We start from the raw sequence: 16696 nt of genomic DNA on the forward strand, positions 1-16696 counted from the left end.
CTATGTACAACAGAAGGAGATGCTGCCCGGTTCTGTGCCATTCTCTGAACCATTCTTAGGTTGGATCCCACCGAGGTAGACGCTGCGTCGACCCACCTTACTGAAGGCCTTCTCTCTTTCACGGCACCACCACTGTACTCCGCGTGATGCCCTTCTCCTCAGAGGGCCTCTCCTGATAACACATCTGTACTATGTGGGACAAAGTCTCCCCGTCCTTTCCACTAAGGAACATTCTGGCTGTACTGGTTCTAAGACAGCTGTGTCGTTATGGACTAAAAGAGCATAAGAAACATTATTCCACAAGGAACCCAGCTTACCTTCACCTACCTTATTGCTTAAATGGCCCCTAATTATTGCTTTCACCCCACCGTGAAGTCCAAAGCCAATGGCTCCCTCACCAGTCACCCATCACCAGTCTGTCTATATGACTTCGATCAGTCATCCATAGCAAAGGGAGTTTCATAATTCCAGTGCTATTCATGTCGGGCCTACAGCTCCTCAATGCCTTCGTGTCAGCCCTAGACCAAACCCAAGCATCTCTGTCTAGCACATGGCCCTCACGGTCAGCAGGTGACAGTCTACATATCCAACTCATGGCATCCCAGGAGGCTACAGACATCTGCGACCCAGTCTTACTGCTGAGCAGGGTGCTCATAAGCCCCATTCATTGGTACACATTTCCTCTACCCAGGAAGCTCTTCCTTCCCGGTTTTTAACTCGTTAATTCCTACTTGTGTTGAAGGACTCAGCTCAAGAAGTACATTCCACAAGAAGTCTTCCTTGGTTCTTCCAGGATTTCACAGTGCATCTGCCCCAGTACTTCCAGACCCGAACCAAACGCACTGCTATCAAGTCAGTGCTGACTGAGAGTGGTCTCCTGTGGGTTTCTGAGACTGTAACTGTTCGTGGGTGTAGAAGGCCCTGTCTTTCTCCCACGGATCTGTCTGCTGGTGGTTTCAGATAGCACCCTAACAAGGCTCCTTGCCCCAGTACTTACCACAGTGGAATGTTATCATTGTCTATTTGCCTATCGGTCTCCCCATCAGAGAGTAAACTCCTTAAGATCACGGAATGAGCCTTTTGTTTTTGTTCCTAAGGCCTAATATATTAGCCAGCATCTAATCGTTGTCTTAATAAGCCTGTTGGATGGATGGACAGATGGGTGGGTGGATGGATGGATGGACGGATATGTGGAGAATGGATGGATGGATGGATGGACGGACGGATATGTGGAGGATGGATGGATGGATGGATGGATATGTGGAGAATGGATGGATGGACAGATGGATGGATGGATGGATGGATGGATGGATGGATGGATGGATGGATGGATGGACGGACGGATATGTGGAGGATGGATGGGTGGATAGATGGGTGGATGGACAAATGGATAGATGGGTGGATGGATGAACTTCAAAGACGAAGCAAGTCAACTGATGAGACTGTCGCAAGAAGAGGCCAATGAGAACAAGCTGCCACTTAGCCATGTTTATTGGACAGCTACATCTTTATCTCATTGAGAGATCCCCAAGAAACATGAGCACCCAAAGCAAGGGAAGACATCGCTATGGAAAGAAAAGGTTGCGACCATGAGGTAAAGCAGCTCTTCTCAGCTGGATGACAACAACGCACAGAAGTCCAGAGCGCCCCCGCTCCATGCCTGGAGGCATTCATCGGAACCTTTAGGGTGCGGCACTTCAGTGACGGCGCGGAGAGACCAGGCTAATTCGCCCTGAGCCGGTGGGAAGATGGTCACGTTTTCTCCCGAGCTGGTGACTTTCTTTGCAGGAATGGGTGGACTGAGGCCACTTCAGGCATTAGCGGTTTTGTCCACAGCAGGCTGGCTGCCTGCAGCCTCACAGGTGGTTGGGCTGGTGGGTTTGGCAGCACTGGCTGGGCAGGTACTTAGCTCGGAGACATTCTCCCTGCAGGGCGTTGAATCGGCACAATCGGGTTGGCTAGAAGTGGATTTCTTGGAATCCCGTTTGCTGGTGTCCGCTTCCCCACAGGGCAAGCGGGAGCAGACTGGGCGGTAAGAGACAGAAGTGAGGCAGGCCGGACGGCGCAGGACTGAGTAACAAGAGCGGTAGCAGGTAGGCCGATAGGAGATGGATGTCACGTATGGTTGCCTGTAGGCGATGGAGCCGGAACAGATTGGGCGGCAGATTGAACGGTAGGAAGCCGGGGAGCTGTACGTCTGTTTGCTGGAACTGGGTATGTAGAAAGTGGGCCGAGAGCAAGCTGGTTGGCAGATGGCAGATGCAGAAGACCCGGGGCGGCCGCAAAGAGGTTGGCAGGGTGCCGACGTGCAGGAAACGGGTTCACAGATGGACTGACAGCGCTTGACTAGGTAGCAGGTAGATTGGCTTTGGCTGGGCACACAGACTCCTTGTGAGCCAGGGTTGGCCTCAGAACAGATGGGTTGGCAGACCCTGGAGACGCAACGAGGGGGTTCTTGGCAGGAGCTGGCCCCACAAGAGGGCTCACAAGGACTTGAGACACAGCAGACAGTGCGGAGGTAAATGGGCTCACAGACCAGGGCCACACAGGCAGCTGGCTGGCAGATGCTGGTCTCTGAGCAAGGTGGCTCACATGGACTGGAGTCAGAGCAGATGGGTTGGCAGCTACTGGCCACGGAGCAGACAGATGGACACCAGCTGGGCGTTGGGCACACTGGCTGACAGCAAGCAGGTTCGCAAACCAGCGATGGGCAGGAACTCGGCACAGCGCAGACAGCTGAGCAGCTGCTGGGCTCACAAATGACCGGTTGGCAGCAGCTGGGCTCACAGAGGACTGGCTGGCAGGAAGTGGGCACACAGAGGACTGCTTGGCAGGAGGTGTCTTCACAACCCACAGGTTGGCAGCAACTGCTTATGGAGCTCAAAGGTTCACATGGTGTAGATTCACAGCACACGGGCTGGGCACAGGGATTCAGGGAGCAGACAGGCTCACAGACTGTGGCTTCGCAGCACACGGGCTGGGCACAGGGATTCAGGGAGCAGACAGGCTCACAGACTGTGGCCTCGCAGCACACAGGCTGGGCACAGGTACTTACAGGACAGGAGGGCTGACAGCACTGGGGATCACAGCCCGATGACCCACAGCCATCTTGACAAGTGACCAGTTGCCATGTCTGGCTCCTGTAGGAACTGGGCAAGCAGATGGGCCTCGTGCAACTCACCTCCCTGGAGCAGAGAGAGATGGCTGGCATGGAGGGGCATTTCCTGGAACAGCAGCTGCCAGACATGGTGGAGATAGCTCTGCTTGCTAGAGAGTGAGCGCGAAGAGGGAGCTGGACGACTGTGATCGCTCTCCCAGGCCCTCGCCTTTATACTACCTCACCGGCGTTTGTGTTTGGGGCACCTGCATCTTTTCCTCGTTGCTGTTTGGGCCGGTGTGCACAGGAACATCTTATTATGCCAAGTTTTGTTTATCGGGAAGTTGTTTGTCTCCCTATAAAGACGCTGTTTGTTTATTGACTTGCTAAATTGGGAGTCCCAGAACTACAAGTTGTCTCGGAATGAGCATCATTGCCTCCGAACTGCATGCTCTGCGTCCCTGAGCATCACCAGTGGAGGAAGAAGAAAGGAACTCATCCATTATCCAGCATCTGGTCCTCTGTGTCAAACCCTGGCCTGGGCCCCGAGGATGCCCAGGTGAATAAGAGCCAGGGACCAGTCTTATGGCTGTTACCATCTAGTAGCAACCGTGCAGTGAGCTGCATGTCACTCCAGTGATACGCTCCATAATAGGGGTCAGGGGATGGTAGAGGGTTGTGGTGAGGAGCTCTGTTGGGAGGTGACATGTTTTGCACCCATGATCGTATTTAAGACCCAGAGGAATATGTCACGCAGAGTTTCTTCTCCCTCACACCAGGAGAAGAGGTAGGTAGGGAGTGAGGAGTGGGTCTGAGTGGTTAAGCCATTGGCTGAATATCACTCCCAGCCTGCCCCTGCTCCAGGGCTGCTCTCTCTCCTCTTCTTCACCCACATGTCTGGGCCTAACCCCTCTCATGAGCCTTGGTCAAAGCCATATGTCATGGTCGCAGCCTACTCTGTTGTCCTCCACTCAGTTTGCAAGCAGCCCCACCAAAGCACGTTGCCTCTGCCTGTCTTGGAGAAACGCTTGAGCCAGTCTCCCTACTTCTCCTCCTTCCTTTCCACCACCCCATCTCACCCCCAGGCTTTCAGTAACCTTCGAGGGCCTTTCTTGCCTTTAGGATTTTAACAGTTTCTAAAAGAAAAACGGCACCGAGCCCCAAAGGGTGAGGATGAAAGACGAGAGGTAACAGGGTGGCTTCCAAGAGGATCGGTTAAGGACTTTGAACAAGATCTGCCTCTTTGTTGTTGTGTAGAGCAGAGGTGAGGTGGGAAATGAGCCCTGGGCTTCTAGGTTTTACTTTCTAAACCCCAAAGCCAGGCATCCTTGCTCAGGGAAGGATCTACCTTGCCTTCTCCCTGGGCATTCAGCATCAATGCAAAAGTCAGACTCTCCCTGGGAAAAGGGGAGTTGTGGTGCTGTGTATGCCGCTGCATTCATTCATTTATGAGACATTCATTCCGTTAGGAGTCCTGGTGGTACTGTAAATGTTGGGCTGCGAAACCACAGGTCGATGGTTCAAACCCACCAGTCGCTCCTTGGGAGAAAGATGAAACGATCCACTTCCATTAAGATTTACAGCCTCAGAAACAGTAGCTAGCCTTGAGTGAGATTCACTCAACAAAGTCTTCTTTCATTCATCTATTCAACTCACCCAACCGTGGGTTAAGTGGAGAGCTTCTAAAAAGAATGAGCTTCAGTCCCTGCCACAAAGATCCCACTACCAGAAGGCAGACAGACACAGACAGACACACCCACAGCAGTCGTATTAGAACATTATAAGGCAGAGGACCACCCAGGAGAAATACTGGCATGGGAAGTCTGGAATGGCATCTCAAATGGGCAGTGGTCAGGTTGGATTTTCAAGGAAGCAGGATAAAGGGGGCTGATAAGAAGGAATGGGATCAACTGTAGAAGCCAAAGACTTGGCATATGCTCTAGTCCAGAGGTAGCACATGTTTCAGAGGAGACAGTGATGGAACCACAGGGCTCACTGAGCACCCCGTCCTGACAGGCCGTGTGTGCTTTATGTGAGAACATAGCTTAGCCAGCTTCACGTGTTGCAACACCTCGCTGTTCATCCTGGAAGAAAGGAATTGGCGGAGGAGGACTCCCTGGAGCTTGGTGGAGGTGTGAGGAGTGGAGGTGTGTGCAGAGAGATGATGTGGGACAGTAACCCCAAAGTTCCGTTGTGACAATTGGAACCGGGCGGTGCTTTGAGGTTGAAGTGATGTGAAGGTGTCTCCATGAGATGGAAGCTGCAGGACTGAGTGGTTAAGTGGAGAAGATTAGGAGTAAGCAGTGTCCTCATTTGAGAGGTGAGGTTGGGGCCGGTTGTGGAGAAAGAGGTAGTGTGGACAGCTGGCACCTCCAAAGGAGTCTAAGACTGAGGCACGACGACAATGGTTGGTCTCAAAAAACTAAACCGAAAAAGAACAATATGAGTAGCTGTCAGGGTGGCTAAAAAAAGACCTAAGACTATCAGGTGTTAACAAGGACCTGGAGCAACTGGAAGTCTCAGACATAGCTGGTGGAAGTCCAAAATGGTACAAGTGCTTTGCAAAACAGTCAGTGTGTTCAGCCGGGCTGACCAGAGAAACACATGCAGAGACACTCATACATATAAGAGAGAACTTCATACCAAGAAGTAAATTATGCATAAATAAAACGTCCCAGCCCAATCCAGATCAAGTCCATAAGTTTGATATTTGCCCATATGTCTGATACTAGCCCACGAATTCCTTTTCAGATTCATGCAGCACATGAAATGATGCCGAATGCAGTACGATCCACAGGCCAGTGAGTGGAAAGTCCTATGGATCCAATGGCAGTGGAAGAATCTCCATGGCTCTGTGTGGCTTGTCAACAGGAAGGTGTAGCAAAGAGAGAGTTCCCAGAAGCCTCATGAGAAGGCCACACCCACAAGGAGGGATCAATCAGACTGTGACCTGATTGGCAGGTTAGACTCCACCCCTTTCTTCTTTTATCAAGGCAACATGAAATTGTGGAACTACCATAGACGGATGGGACGTGTGTTATAAAGTTAAAGAGACATAGTTAAACACCCATTTGTCATTTGCTGATGTGTCCACACCTAGATGTGTACCTGAATATTCTAGCAGCTTCGTTCATAACAGCCCAAACTGGGAGCAGCCCCAGTGCCCATCAGTAGGTGACTGTACTTTCGATCTGTCCACACAGTGGAGCTCTCTTCGGCAAACTGCTGATCCATGCAACAGCATCGCTGAACTTAAAAACACGATCCGAGGGGAAAGAGTTCACATTGCACAATTATGTTTATTGGAAATTTTAGAAAGGGCAAAATGTACAGTGAATTATAGCAGATGGATGATTGCAGGTATCAGCTGCAGAGCATACGATGCAAGGGGGGGAGCTGAGGAATTCTGAGAGGATGGAAATGTTCTGTATCTCCATCTCGGTGGTGGTTATACAAATCCATAGAACCGTTAAGTCTTTATTAACTGTACTCTAAAATTGCTTGGTGAAGGGGAGGCACACTGCCAAGAGGGGGGCCCTCAATGAGATGGGTTGATACTGTGGCTGCAGCCATGCGTTCAAACCTAAAAGCAATTGTGAGGTTGGTGTAGAACTGAGCCATGTTTCCTTCTGTTGTACATAGATCAGGTCGCCATTAGTGGGAACGCGCTTGATAGCCCCTAACAACATTTGGAAGCATTTGATGATATATAAATGTTCTCTTAATCACATTGACTTAAAAATGAAACAGAAAGAAATATATGGCAAAAGCTAAACGCAGCGTAATCCAAGTTGGATTTGTAAATCTGCTTAAAAAGGAATCTGGAAGGACGCACACCAGTCTCAATATCTGAGTGGGGAGAGTTCAAGAGTGGCCATGTTTTTATAGGTATTTTAGGAAACGTCACTAGGAACAGAACACACTTCCCCCCCAAAATAAATTGTTTTTGTTTGGTTGCTTGTTAAATAACGCATTGTTTGGGAGAAAGAAAAGTTCTCCACGGAATAAACAGAACGAGTTTCCTTCCTTACGAAGATCGGGTTCTGCAGGTTGCGGGGCATCTCCTCACGAGTTCTAATCCTCCAGCTGCGTGTTTGAACGCCCACGGAACACCCACTCCTCCCATCCCCGAGACTCAAGCAGAGGGAGCATCGCTGGTTCCAGGACCGAAATAAAGCCTAACTCAGAAAACTGAGCACCACGGTGAGACTGGCCCCCAACTGCGGCCAAAGGAAGAAGCGTCCTGCCGGGAGCATCTTCAGAGCCTGCATGTGCCTGAAGCTTTGCCCTTGGAACTCTCCCTGCCAGTCAGAACAGAAGGAAGCTGCTTCTACCACAGCCTCCAGTCCTGACCTTGCCTGGGGTTCTGACCAAGCCTGAAAGCCTCCTGCAGAACCACCCCAGAGGGACAATAATGCAGAAGGAAGAAGCCATGCCCCTCCCTTAAGATTACACACGGCCAGCATCAACCTTGACCCAGGGGCTTTGAGAATGCAGGTGCTAGGGTCCCACCTTAGAGCTAACAGATACACCCTCCAGTGGTGATGTCCAAGGATCTGTATTTGTCAAAACCTCCCCAGGTGAGCCCCGTGACCCTTGGGGGCACGTTGGTCTACAGGTGTGGTTCTTCAACTTCAAGGCTTAAAAACTTGCCCGGGGGTTCTTGTTAAAGCACAGATCCTCAGGCTGCACCCATGTAGATTCTGATTCCCACCTGTCTCAGGCTGGGTCCCCAAATCTTTGGATTTAACTGCTCCCCAGGTGATCCCGATGCGGGTGACCCAAATATCACCTTTCAAAAACCCTCCTTTGGATGTTCAAGTGTATCCGGACTCAGTCCACGGAGGGGGCGCAAGAAGAGGCAGGAGGTCTAGTTAGGTGTTGCCCGCAGGCTCGAATTTATTCCGAAGTTAAGGAAGAACGTTGTGTCTCAAAGGCAGCAGGAAGCTGGGGAGGGCAGGTCAGTCCCAAAGACACCTTGAATCAAAGGGTGCCTTTTCATTGCAGGAACGGGAGCTGCAGGTGTGTTTGGGGGGAGGGGGGAAGAGGTAAGGGCGTCACCCTTTCAATTGGGGAGGGGAGGAGTCACCTGGGGCTGGACCCTGGTTTTCAGTCTCTCACCAGCAAGGCTATTGTCCTCCTTGAAAGCTCCTTTACGGGGACCCCCAGAGGCAGGACCCTGGCTCGGAGGTCTGCAAGGTCCCGGAGCCCAGGGCGTCGCCGTCAGGAGCAGGAGTCTCTCCCTGGGACTGCCTCCGGGGGAGCTGCCCAAAGTCACTTCTGGTCGCACACCGCCGTGGGCTGGCAGCAAACAGGCTCGCAGCACCCCGCGGACCCGCAGCAGGAGCCGCAGCAGGACCCGCAGCAGCCCCCTCCGCAGCCGCTCCCGCAACCGGAGCCGCCGCAGCAGGACGACCCGCAGCAGCCGCCACAGCCGCCGCAGCCGCCGCAGCCATTCCCGCAGCCCGAGCCGCCGCAGCCGCAGCAGGAGCCGCAGCAGGAGCCGCAGCAGCCGCAGCAGGGCTGGCAGCAACAAGTCTCACAGCATTCTTCCTGAGGGCAGCAGGCGAAGCAGTCCCCTGGACAGCACCCCATGGTCCTGGAGGGTCAGGTCGCGGGTCAGCAACGCGGCCGGAGTTCCCCAAGTCTGATGGTGGCCAACTGGCAGGCAGCTTTTATACCCCGCTCACCCCAGGGTGTTGGCACCCAAGCCCAGGATGTGTTCTTTGTTATTATTTATGCCAGGTTCCATAAGAACGGCTTATTAGCGGGATGTTTATTTTCCAGGCCTGAGTACCTCGACTCATAAAAAAAGGCCCCACTGGTCCCAACTGCTATTTGTCCAGAGGGTAAAAATACACCATCCCCAAGCCCTGTCATCAGGCCAAGCATCACCTGGCGTCACTAGCCCAGGTTGCAGAAGGGAAAGCCAGCCACTGTCTAGTCCTGGTGGGCTCCTCTCCAACCTCGCCCCTGGCAGCAGGTGGGCAGCTGACTCCTTTGGTTAGGTAGGTCACTCCTGAAAGGCCAGCGTGGTTTATGGGGAAGAAGGCTTGTTCCTTCTGCTCCGGGCAGAGGCTGCTGGGCCTGGGCTGGCCATGTGGCTTCTCCCAGGTGACAATAGCACCCCCATGCCAGCCCACAGGAGCAAGGCAAATGTTTGTCGCCGTGTGTGGTATGCGGAGTGTGCCGCACGTTTGTTTGGACTTGGTTGGGGAGCATCAATTATGAGTAATGAGTGTCCCGCGAAAGGGGAGAGACTCGTCATAAACTGCAGGAGGACAGGGAGTCATAGTCTCGTGGCCACACAGTGAATTAATTGAGCCTGCGCATTTCCCTCTAAATGGACGAGGGAGCGCTGGTCAGCCCCAGGTCCCTCTTTGGTAAGAGGAGGAAGAGGAGAGAATGGAGGAAGGGGAAAGAGGGAGGAAGGGAGGGAGGGAGGGAGCCGGTCGCCTATCCAAAGCACAGCAGTAAACTAGGAATGCTTTTGCCTTCTTTTTAAAAAAGAGACTCAGCCTTTATAGACCATCTGACAGAAGAAAGTCTTAGGGTACAAAGTTCCCAAACACCCCCCCAAAGGAATCAAAGGCCTTTGGAAAGAGGCAATTCTACTCTGTGTTTAAGTCCTAGAGAAGTTCCAGATTCCTTCTCCACCCCCCACCTCCCCATCCCCCTCACCCCCGTCGTGGGCTTTGGGACCTTATTGTTGCTTTGGCCTGATAATGGCAGCCCTGGGGCCCCCCGGGGCTGGTTCTCCTGGCATGTGGCACTCCAGGAGGCCTGAGGATCTGGATCAGGGGCTAGAGCCCTATTTTCCACTTCGAGGAACCTGGGAGGAAGGCAGCCTCTCCAAGGGCTGAGCAGTGGGGGTGGAGCTTGAAGCCTGGGATGCTTGGCTCTGATATGACTGATACTCACTCTGCGCATGGCAGCGTGACCTTTGAGAGCAAGGAGGGACACCAAAGGATCATCTGGCCCAGCGGGTCTGAGCCTGCTTTCACCAGAGAAGGGCCTGGGGTAGGGGCCTTGTTTCCGCGAAGCCCCCAAATAAAAGAGGAAGTCAAAAAAAGATGTTCTTTCATTTTTAATTATTAAGTGGGATGGACACGGAGAGCAAATCCTTCCATAGTTGAATCACGTCCAGCAGAATTGTGCATTTGCTACCACAATCCATTTCCAAAGATTCCTTTTCGATAGGGTCCCCTTGACGTCATCACCCTTCACCCCGCCACCACCTCTGGGCTCCCCTCCCCACCCCTCCAATCCTTATTCCACTTGCTGACTCTACAGGTTCATCGGTCCTGCTTTTCGTGTGCCAAAAACCGTGAAAACATACACTGTAACTTCAAGAGGGTGGCCCCCAATGGCATAACACTCCTGGGATCCCCCCTAATATGCACAATCAAACCAAACCAAACAATGCAATCCAAAAACACATAAGATTTTGGAAATCAGGTCCAGTCAGCATCATCGGCAGAATCTGCTGACAAGTTTTAACTGTTCAAGTCAGGCTTCAGTCTTTGACCTTCTCTACGCCACTCACCAATGCACTCCGTTTAGTGACCACTTTCCTCTGATCCCTCTGTTGTGGTTCGAGGGAGTCCGCCAGAATCCAAAAGTATTCCTACTGGTTTCTAGTTTGTACATTAAAGTAAACAGCAAAGACCACCCTGCCACTGAGTCAATGCTGATGCACAGGGACCCTAAAGGACAGGGAAGAACTGGCCCCTGTGAGTTTCTGCGACTGGACCTCTTAACAAGAGGAGAGAGCCGTGTCTTTCTCCAGAGGAACGGCGGGTGTCTTCAAACTGCCGACCTTGCACCTTGCACCTAACCACTGCGCCACCTGTTTGTATATGCGTGGGTTTATTCCAAACGAAACCTCTTCAAATGCCTCTCAGGACTTAGCTGCAAACAAGTTCTCTCGGGAATACATTGGTCTTGGTCTCATTTCTCTGTCTTTAAAAAAAATAGAAAGTCCGATCAAATTTGCTTTCCCAAGGGATCTGCTGGGCCAGTTAATTTCAAGGCAGAGAGATCAACTCAGAAGGTCATAGTGATTGTCTTTGGGGAATACTATGGAGTACTCTTGATAGATTTTCTTGAAGGACACTGAATAAGAAAGAGGAAGTTTTTATGAAGACATTTTAAGAATATTCCAACTGTATTGGCAAGAAACAGGGCAGGAAAATTGCGCCAGTTAATTCTTTTTTTCCATTTCCACCTGCTCATTCTTTGAGTGTACAAAGGAGTTATCCTTGGGGAACATCAGTAGGAAACCAAACCCTACCCACCCTATACCTCTGATCTTGCCCTTTCAGATTCTTTTTGAAATCTCAAAGAACATTAAAAAAAAATAATAAGTTCCTTGAGGATGCTGTAACTGCTATTTTGAAGAGATGCAAAATGAAGAATGAGGTAATTTCCACACAAAAATGTTTAGGATGGAAATAGGACCATCAGAAGCCTTATCAACCTAGATGGGGTATATGTTGAGAAACAGTAGCTTCATATTTTAATATCTTTGTTGAATAATGGTTTTAAATATTATACAGTGATACTTTTTGACTCATGCTCACACATAGCACCATTCGTACCCTGCTCCAGTCCTGACAGATGAGCTCATGAGACCTGCAGAATGGCCGTAGCCAAGTGCTAGCCTGACACCGTTAGACGTGAAAGCAGAACATTCCACAGAAAAGCAGAGACCGAAAATCAGGAGAAATGCTAGCTCAGACAGGTGCCAGAGTGTTCTAAATTTCAGGAAGAGAGTCAGGTTACTCCTAGGTGGGGCAAACAAAGGGCACAAGAAGGGTGCATGACAAAAAGTCACAAGGAGACAGTTACATGCCATTTCTTCTTGACATTATCATTTCTGCTGCCTAACCGCCTAGCTGGCAGCTGTTGTTGTTCATTGCCTTCGGGTCAGCTCTGATTCATAGCATCCCTGTGTGCAACAGAGCAAAACATGACCCAATCCTGTGCCTCTCTCACCATGGTGCTTACGTTTGAGTCCGTTGTCGCAGCCACTGGATCAATCCATGTCGTCGAGGGCCTTCCTCTTTTGTCGCTGCCTCTTTGCTTCAGCAAACATGACGTCCTTCTCCAGGAATGGATCTCTCCTGATACCACCTCCAAAGTACACGAAACCAAGTCTCACCAGGCTCGCCTCTAAGGAGCATTCTGGTTGTACTTCCTCTGAGGCAGAGTTGTCTGTCCTTTTGGTGGTCCGTGGTACGGTCAACACTTGTCTAGCAGCCAACATCACAGTTCAATGAAGCATCCGTTCTTCTTTGACCCTCCTTCTTCAAAGTCCAACTTGCCCCTGTATATGAGGTGACTGAACACGTCAGGCACACCTCGGTCTTCAGAACAGGTTTGCTTTCCAACACGTTAAAAAGGTCTGATGCAGCAGACGTGCCTCATGCGCTGTGTCTTTTGAACTCTTGACTGCTGCTTCCATGACCGTTGACTATGGATCCGAGTAAGATGAAATCCTCGACAGCTTCCACCTTTTTCCCAATGATTTTGATGTGACTTTTTGGTCCGGGTGTGAGGACATTGATTTGCTTTACGCTGAGTTGTTAGCCGTCCTGAAGGCTGCAACTCTTGATCTTCATCATCAAGGGCTTCACACCCTCCTCACTTGCAGCAAGCCCTGGTGGTGATGTAGTTACACAGTGGACTGTCATATGAATGGTCAGCAGTTCAAAACCACCGGCAGCTCCTCGGAAGAAAGACTGGGGTTTCTACTCCTGCAAAGAGTTGTGCTTTCCTTAACCCACGAGGGTCGCTGTGAGTCCGCGTTGACTCGATGGCAGTGAGCTCAGCAAGCAAGGTTGGGTCATCTGTGTATCTCAGGTTGGTATTAAGCCTTCTTCCAATCCTGATACCACATCCCTCTGCATATAATCCAGCCTCCCCAATGATTAGCTCAGCATATAGATTTGATAAGTATGGTAAAAGGAAGCAATCCATACACATCTTTCTTGATTTCTAAGCCATTCAGTGTGCCCTTGCTCTGTTAGCACAACTGCCTCTTGACCCATGTACCGACTCCTCATGAGCACAATGAAGTGTTCTAATTTCCATAACCACCTAATTTAATCATTGCGTGTACTATTTAAATACATAAACAGCAACTGTGCACATGGACCTGAGCAGATGGAACACAAAATACTCAAATCTAATTCCTCTATGAGAAGGTACCACAGAGAAGCTCAAGATCATCAGCTAAAACACAGTGAGAGGGCACCGGTGGAACAACCCTCAATTGCCCCAGTACAAATTCAGGTTGATGAAAGTAAAGTAAGTCCACAAAATCAATATATGACCTTAAGGACATCCCACCTGAAATTAGAGACCTTCTCAAGATCAGATTTGATGTGTTGGGCACTAATCACCAAGGATGACATGAGTTGTGGAGTGGCATCAAGAACATCATACATGAAGAAAAGGACAGGCAAGGAAGAAAAGAGCAAAGGGCATGTCAGAAGACAGAACCTTGCTCTTGAACATAGAGTAGCTAAAGAGGAAATGACGCAGTGAAAGAGCTGAGGAGCACATGTCAAGAAGACAAAGTAAATTATCGTAATGAGATGTGCGAAACCTGGAGTTAGAACGCTGAAGGAACCGGCACATTCATCATATCACAAGGAAAGCATTTGGGGCAAAAGGCAAGCCTTGGGTAGCAATATTGAAGGACACTTTGGCCAAAATATTGGATGATGCAGGAATCATCAAAAGAAGATGAAAGGATTACACGCCGTCATTCTGCCAAAAAAAATTGGTCAAAGTACAGCCACTTCCAGAAATAGAATAGAATCAACAACCAATGCTATTGAAGATAGAAATCTAAGCTGCATTGAAGGCAGTAAGACATTAGCCACAAACAAGGCTCCAAGAATTGATAGTATAGCAATGGAAATGTGTCAACACGCTGATAAAGCACTCGCTTGTAGATTTCAAGAAATTTGGAAGACTGTCTGGAAGATATATATACCAATTCCAAATAAAGGTGACTCAGCATAATGCTCAAATTATAGAATATTATCATTGTAATCGCAAGCAAGTGAAATTTTGCTAAAGATCATTGAACAATGATTGCAGGGAAATTCAGCCTGGATTCAAAAGAGACTGTGGATCAAGGGATATCATTGTTGATTTCAGATGGATCTTGGTTGAAAGAAAATAATACCAGGAAAATGTTTACTTGTATTTTATTGACTATGAAGAGGCATTCAACTATGTGGATCATCACGAACTATAGATAGCCTTGAAAAGACTTGCAATTCAAGAACACTTAATTGTGCTCGTGTGGAACCTACACATGGATCAAAAGACAGTTGTGCAAACAGAACAAGGAAATACTGTGTGTTAGTCTGGGTTGACTAGAGAAACAAATTCATAGAAACTCATGTGTATAAGAAAGAGCTTTAAATCAAAGAGCAATGTATATTAAGAAAACATCCCAGCCCAGCCCAATTCAAGTCCACAAGTCTGATATTAACCCATATGTCCAATATTAGTCTATAAATTCTGCTTCAGACTCATACAACACATGCAATGATGCTGAATGCAGGAAGGTCACAGGACAATGGATGGAAAGTCCTGTGGATCCAGTGGTGGTGGAAGCACATAAGCACTGGCGTGGGTCTCCACGTGGCAACTCCAGCTCCAGGGTTCTGGCTCCATCAGCATAGCTCCATGTGGCTTGTCAGCAGGAAGATGAAGCATAGAGTGTGTGTCCCGTCTCCAGGGAGGAAGACAGGAGTTTCCAGAATCCTCAGGAGAAGGTCAAGCCCACACAGAGGTATTATTGGCTGTGACCTGATTGACAGGCTAGACTCCATCCCTTCACAAGTTGACAGGAGATTATGTAACTGCCACCCTGCCTGGTTTAAAATCAAGAAAGCTATGCATCAGGGATGTAGCCTCTCACCAAACTTCAATCTATATGATGACCAAATAATCAGAAAAACTGGACTATACAAAGAAGAATGTGGCATCAGGATCAGAGGGAGGCTTATTAACAAACTTCAATATGCAGGTGACATGACTTTGCTCACTAAAAGTGAGGACAACTTGAAGTGCTTGCTGATGAAGATCAAGAATTGTAGCCTTCAATAAGGGTTACAATTTCATGTAAAGAAAACAAAAATCCTCACAACTGGACTAATAGGTACCATCATGATAAATGGAAAAAAAGACTGAAGTTGTCAAGAATTTCATCCTGTTTGGATCCACAATCAGTGCTCATGGAAGCAATGGTTCAGAGATCAAAGGAGTCACTGAGTTGGGCAAATCTGCACAAGTAAACAAAGAAATCACTTTGAGGATGATGAGGATCATGAGTCAGGATGTTTTCAATCCCCTCCTATGGATGTGAAAGTTGGACATTGAATAAGGAAGACTTGGTGAGTTTGAATTGTGGTGGTGGCGAAGAACACTGAAAGTACCATGCATCGTCAAAAGAACAAATACATCTGTCTTGGAAGTACAATCAGAACGTCCCTTAGAGGCTAGGATGCCGAGACTTTGCCCAGGTCCTTACTGTGTGGACCTGTTGTCAGGAGAGATCAGTTCTTGGAAAAGGGCACTGTCCTTCATAAAGTCGAGGGCAGTGTTCCATTCTGTTGGATAGAGGGTCACTGAGTCAAAACCTGCTTGTTGAACTCAGTGAAAAAGCAAAGACAATTCCATTATCCAAAACCATTTTAGAAGGGGACACTAAGGATTTCTGTTAAACTGCCATTCCAACCAGTATCCTTATCAGTAGTGTGGGTCCTAGTGGCAAATAGATGATGAACAGATTTTTCTAAGAGTAACATGCCATCAGTGGGAACAAATACTTGAAAAAAAATTACCAGCTCCACCTAGCTCTATCAGTGATGGGGTTATCTGAGAGAACAAGTTCTCTTTTCTATAGGGATATTAATTTCCAGTCACTGTCTGTGTTAGTCTGAATAAACTAGGGAAACAAATCCACTGAAATTCATATATATAAGAGAGAGTTTTATATAAAGGGTACGTGTACCTTAAGAAAGCATCCCAACCCAGTGCTGCCCAAGCCCATAAGTCCAACATTAGCCCATATGTCCGATATCAATCCACAAAGTCCTCCTCCATCTCACAAAACACACACAGTGATGCCGACTGCAGAAGGAAAAATGAATCAGTGAACATGTAAGCATCTGAGCACTGGCAGGGGTCTCCACACGGGGGCTCCAGGACCCAGGGCTGCATTGGGATAGGTCCATGTGGCTTCTCCTCAAGGATGTCTTGTGAAGTGAGCCTTGTCAGCTGAAGTAAGGAACTGGCTCTGAGTGCACCCAGTGGCGTCACCTGGGAATGCTCTCTCTGGTCACAGTGAATATTTTTGTAAAAGCAGTTTCACTCAAACCTTGTTTGTGTGAGGGCCAATGTAAGAGAACAGCGTGTGACTGTGAAATTTTGTTTCCTGCTCAGGGAAAATGCTGCAGAAACTGTTGTGATGTTTGACACAGCTTACCAGGACAGCGCTATGGGGGAAACTCAAGTATACAGTGGTTTTCATGTTACAAAAAGGTGAAATGTTGATTGATGACCAACCTTGTT

At 49.0% G+C, this 16696-nt stretch overlaps 2 protein-coding genes across 2 annotated transcripts; both read right to left on the minus strand.

Annotated features, from left to right (window-relative positions):
• Positions 1-1810: 1810 nt before the first annotated feature.
• KRTAP16-1 (keratin associated protein 16-1) lies at positions 1811-3247 on the minus strand. Its single transcript, XM_075559658.1, has one exon. It carries the CDS (start codon positions 3245-3247, stop codon positions 1811-1813), a length of 1437 nt encoding a protein of 478 aa, XP_075415773.1.
• A 5124-nt stretch (positions 3248-8371) lies between these two features.
• Positions 8372-8692, minus strand: KRTAP17-1 (keratin associated protein 17-1). The gene has a single exon (XM_075559356.1). It carries the CDS (start codon positions 8690-8692, stop codon positions 8372-8374), a length of 321 nt encoding a protein of 106 aa, XP_075415471.1.
• Between the last annotated feature and the right edge of the window lie 8004 nt (positions 8693-16696).

This window comes from Tenrec ecaudatus, chromosome 10, assembly GCF_050624435.1.
Source record: "Tenrec ecaudatus isolate mTenEca1 chromosome 10, mTenEca1.hap1, whole genome shotgun sequence".
NCBI lineage: Eukaryota > Metazoa > Chordata > Mammalia > Afrosoricida > Tenrecidae > Tenrec > Tenrec ecaudatus.

Excerpts from the sequence above, each read along its gene's own strand:
- KRTAP16-1 (XM_075559658.1), bottom strand. The coding sequence starts at position 3,247 with ATGTCTGGCAGCTGCTGTTCCAGGAAATGCCCCTCCATGCCAGCCATC.
- KRTAP17-1 (XM_075559356.1), bottom strand. The coding sequence starts at position 8,692 with ATGGGGTGCTGTCCAGGGGACTGCTTCGCCTGCTGCCCTCAGGAAGAA.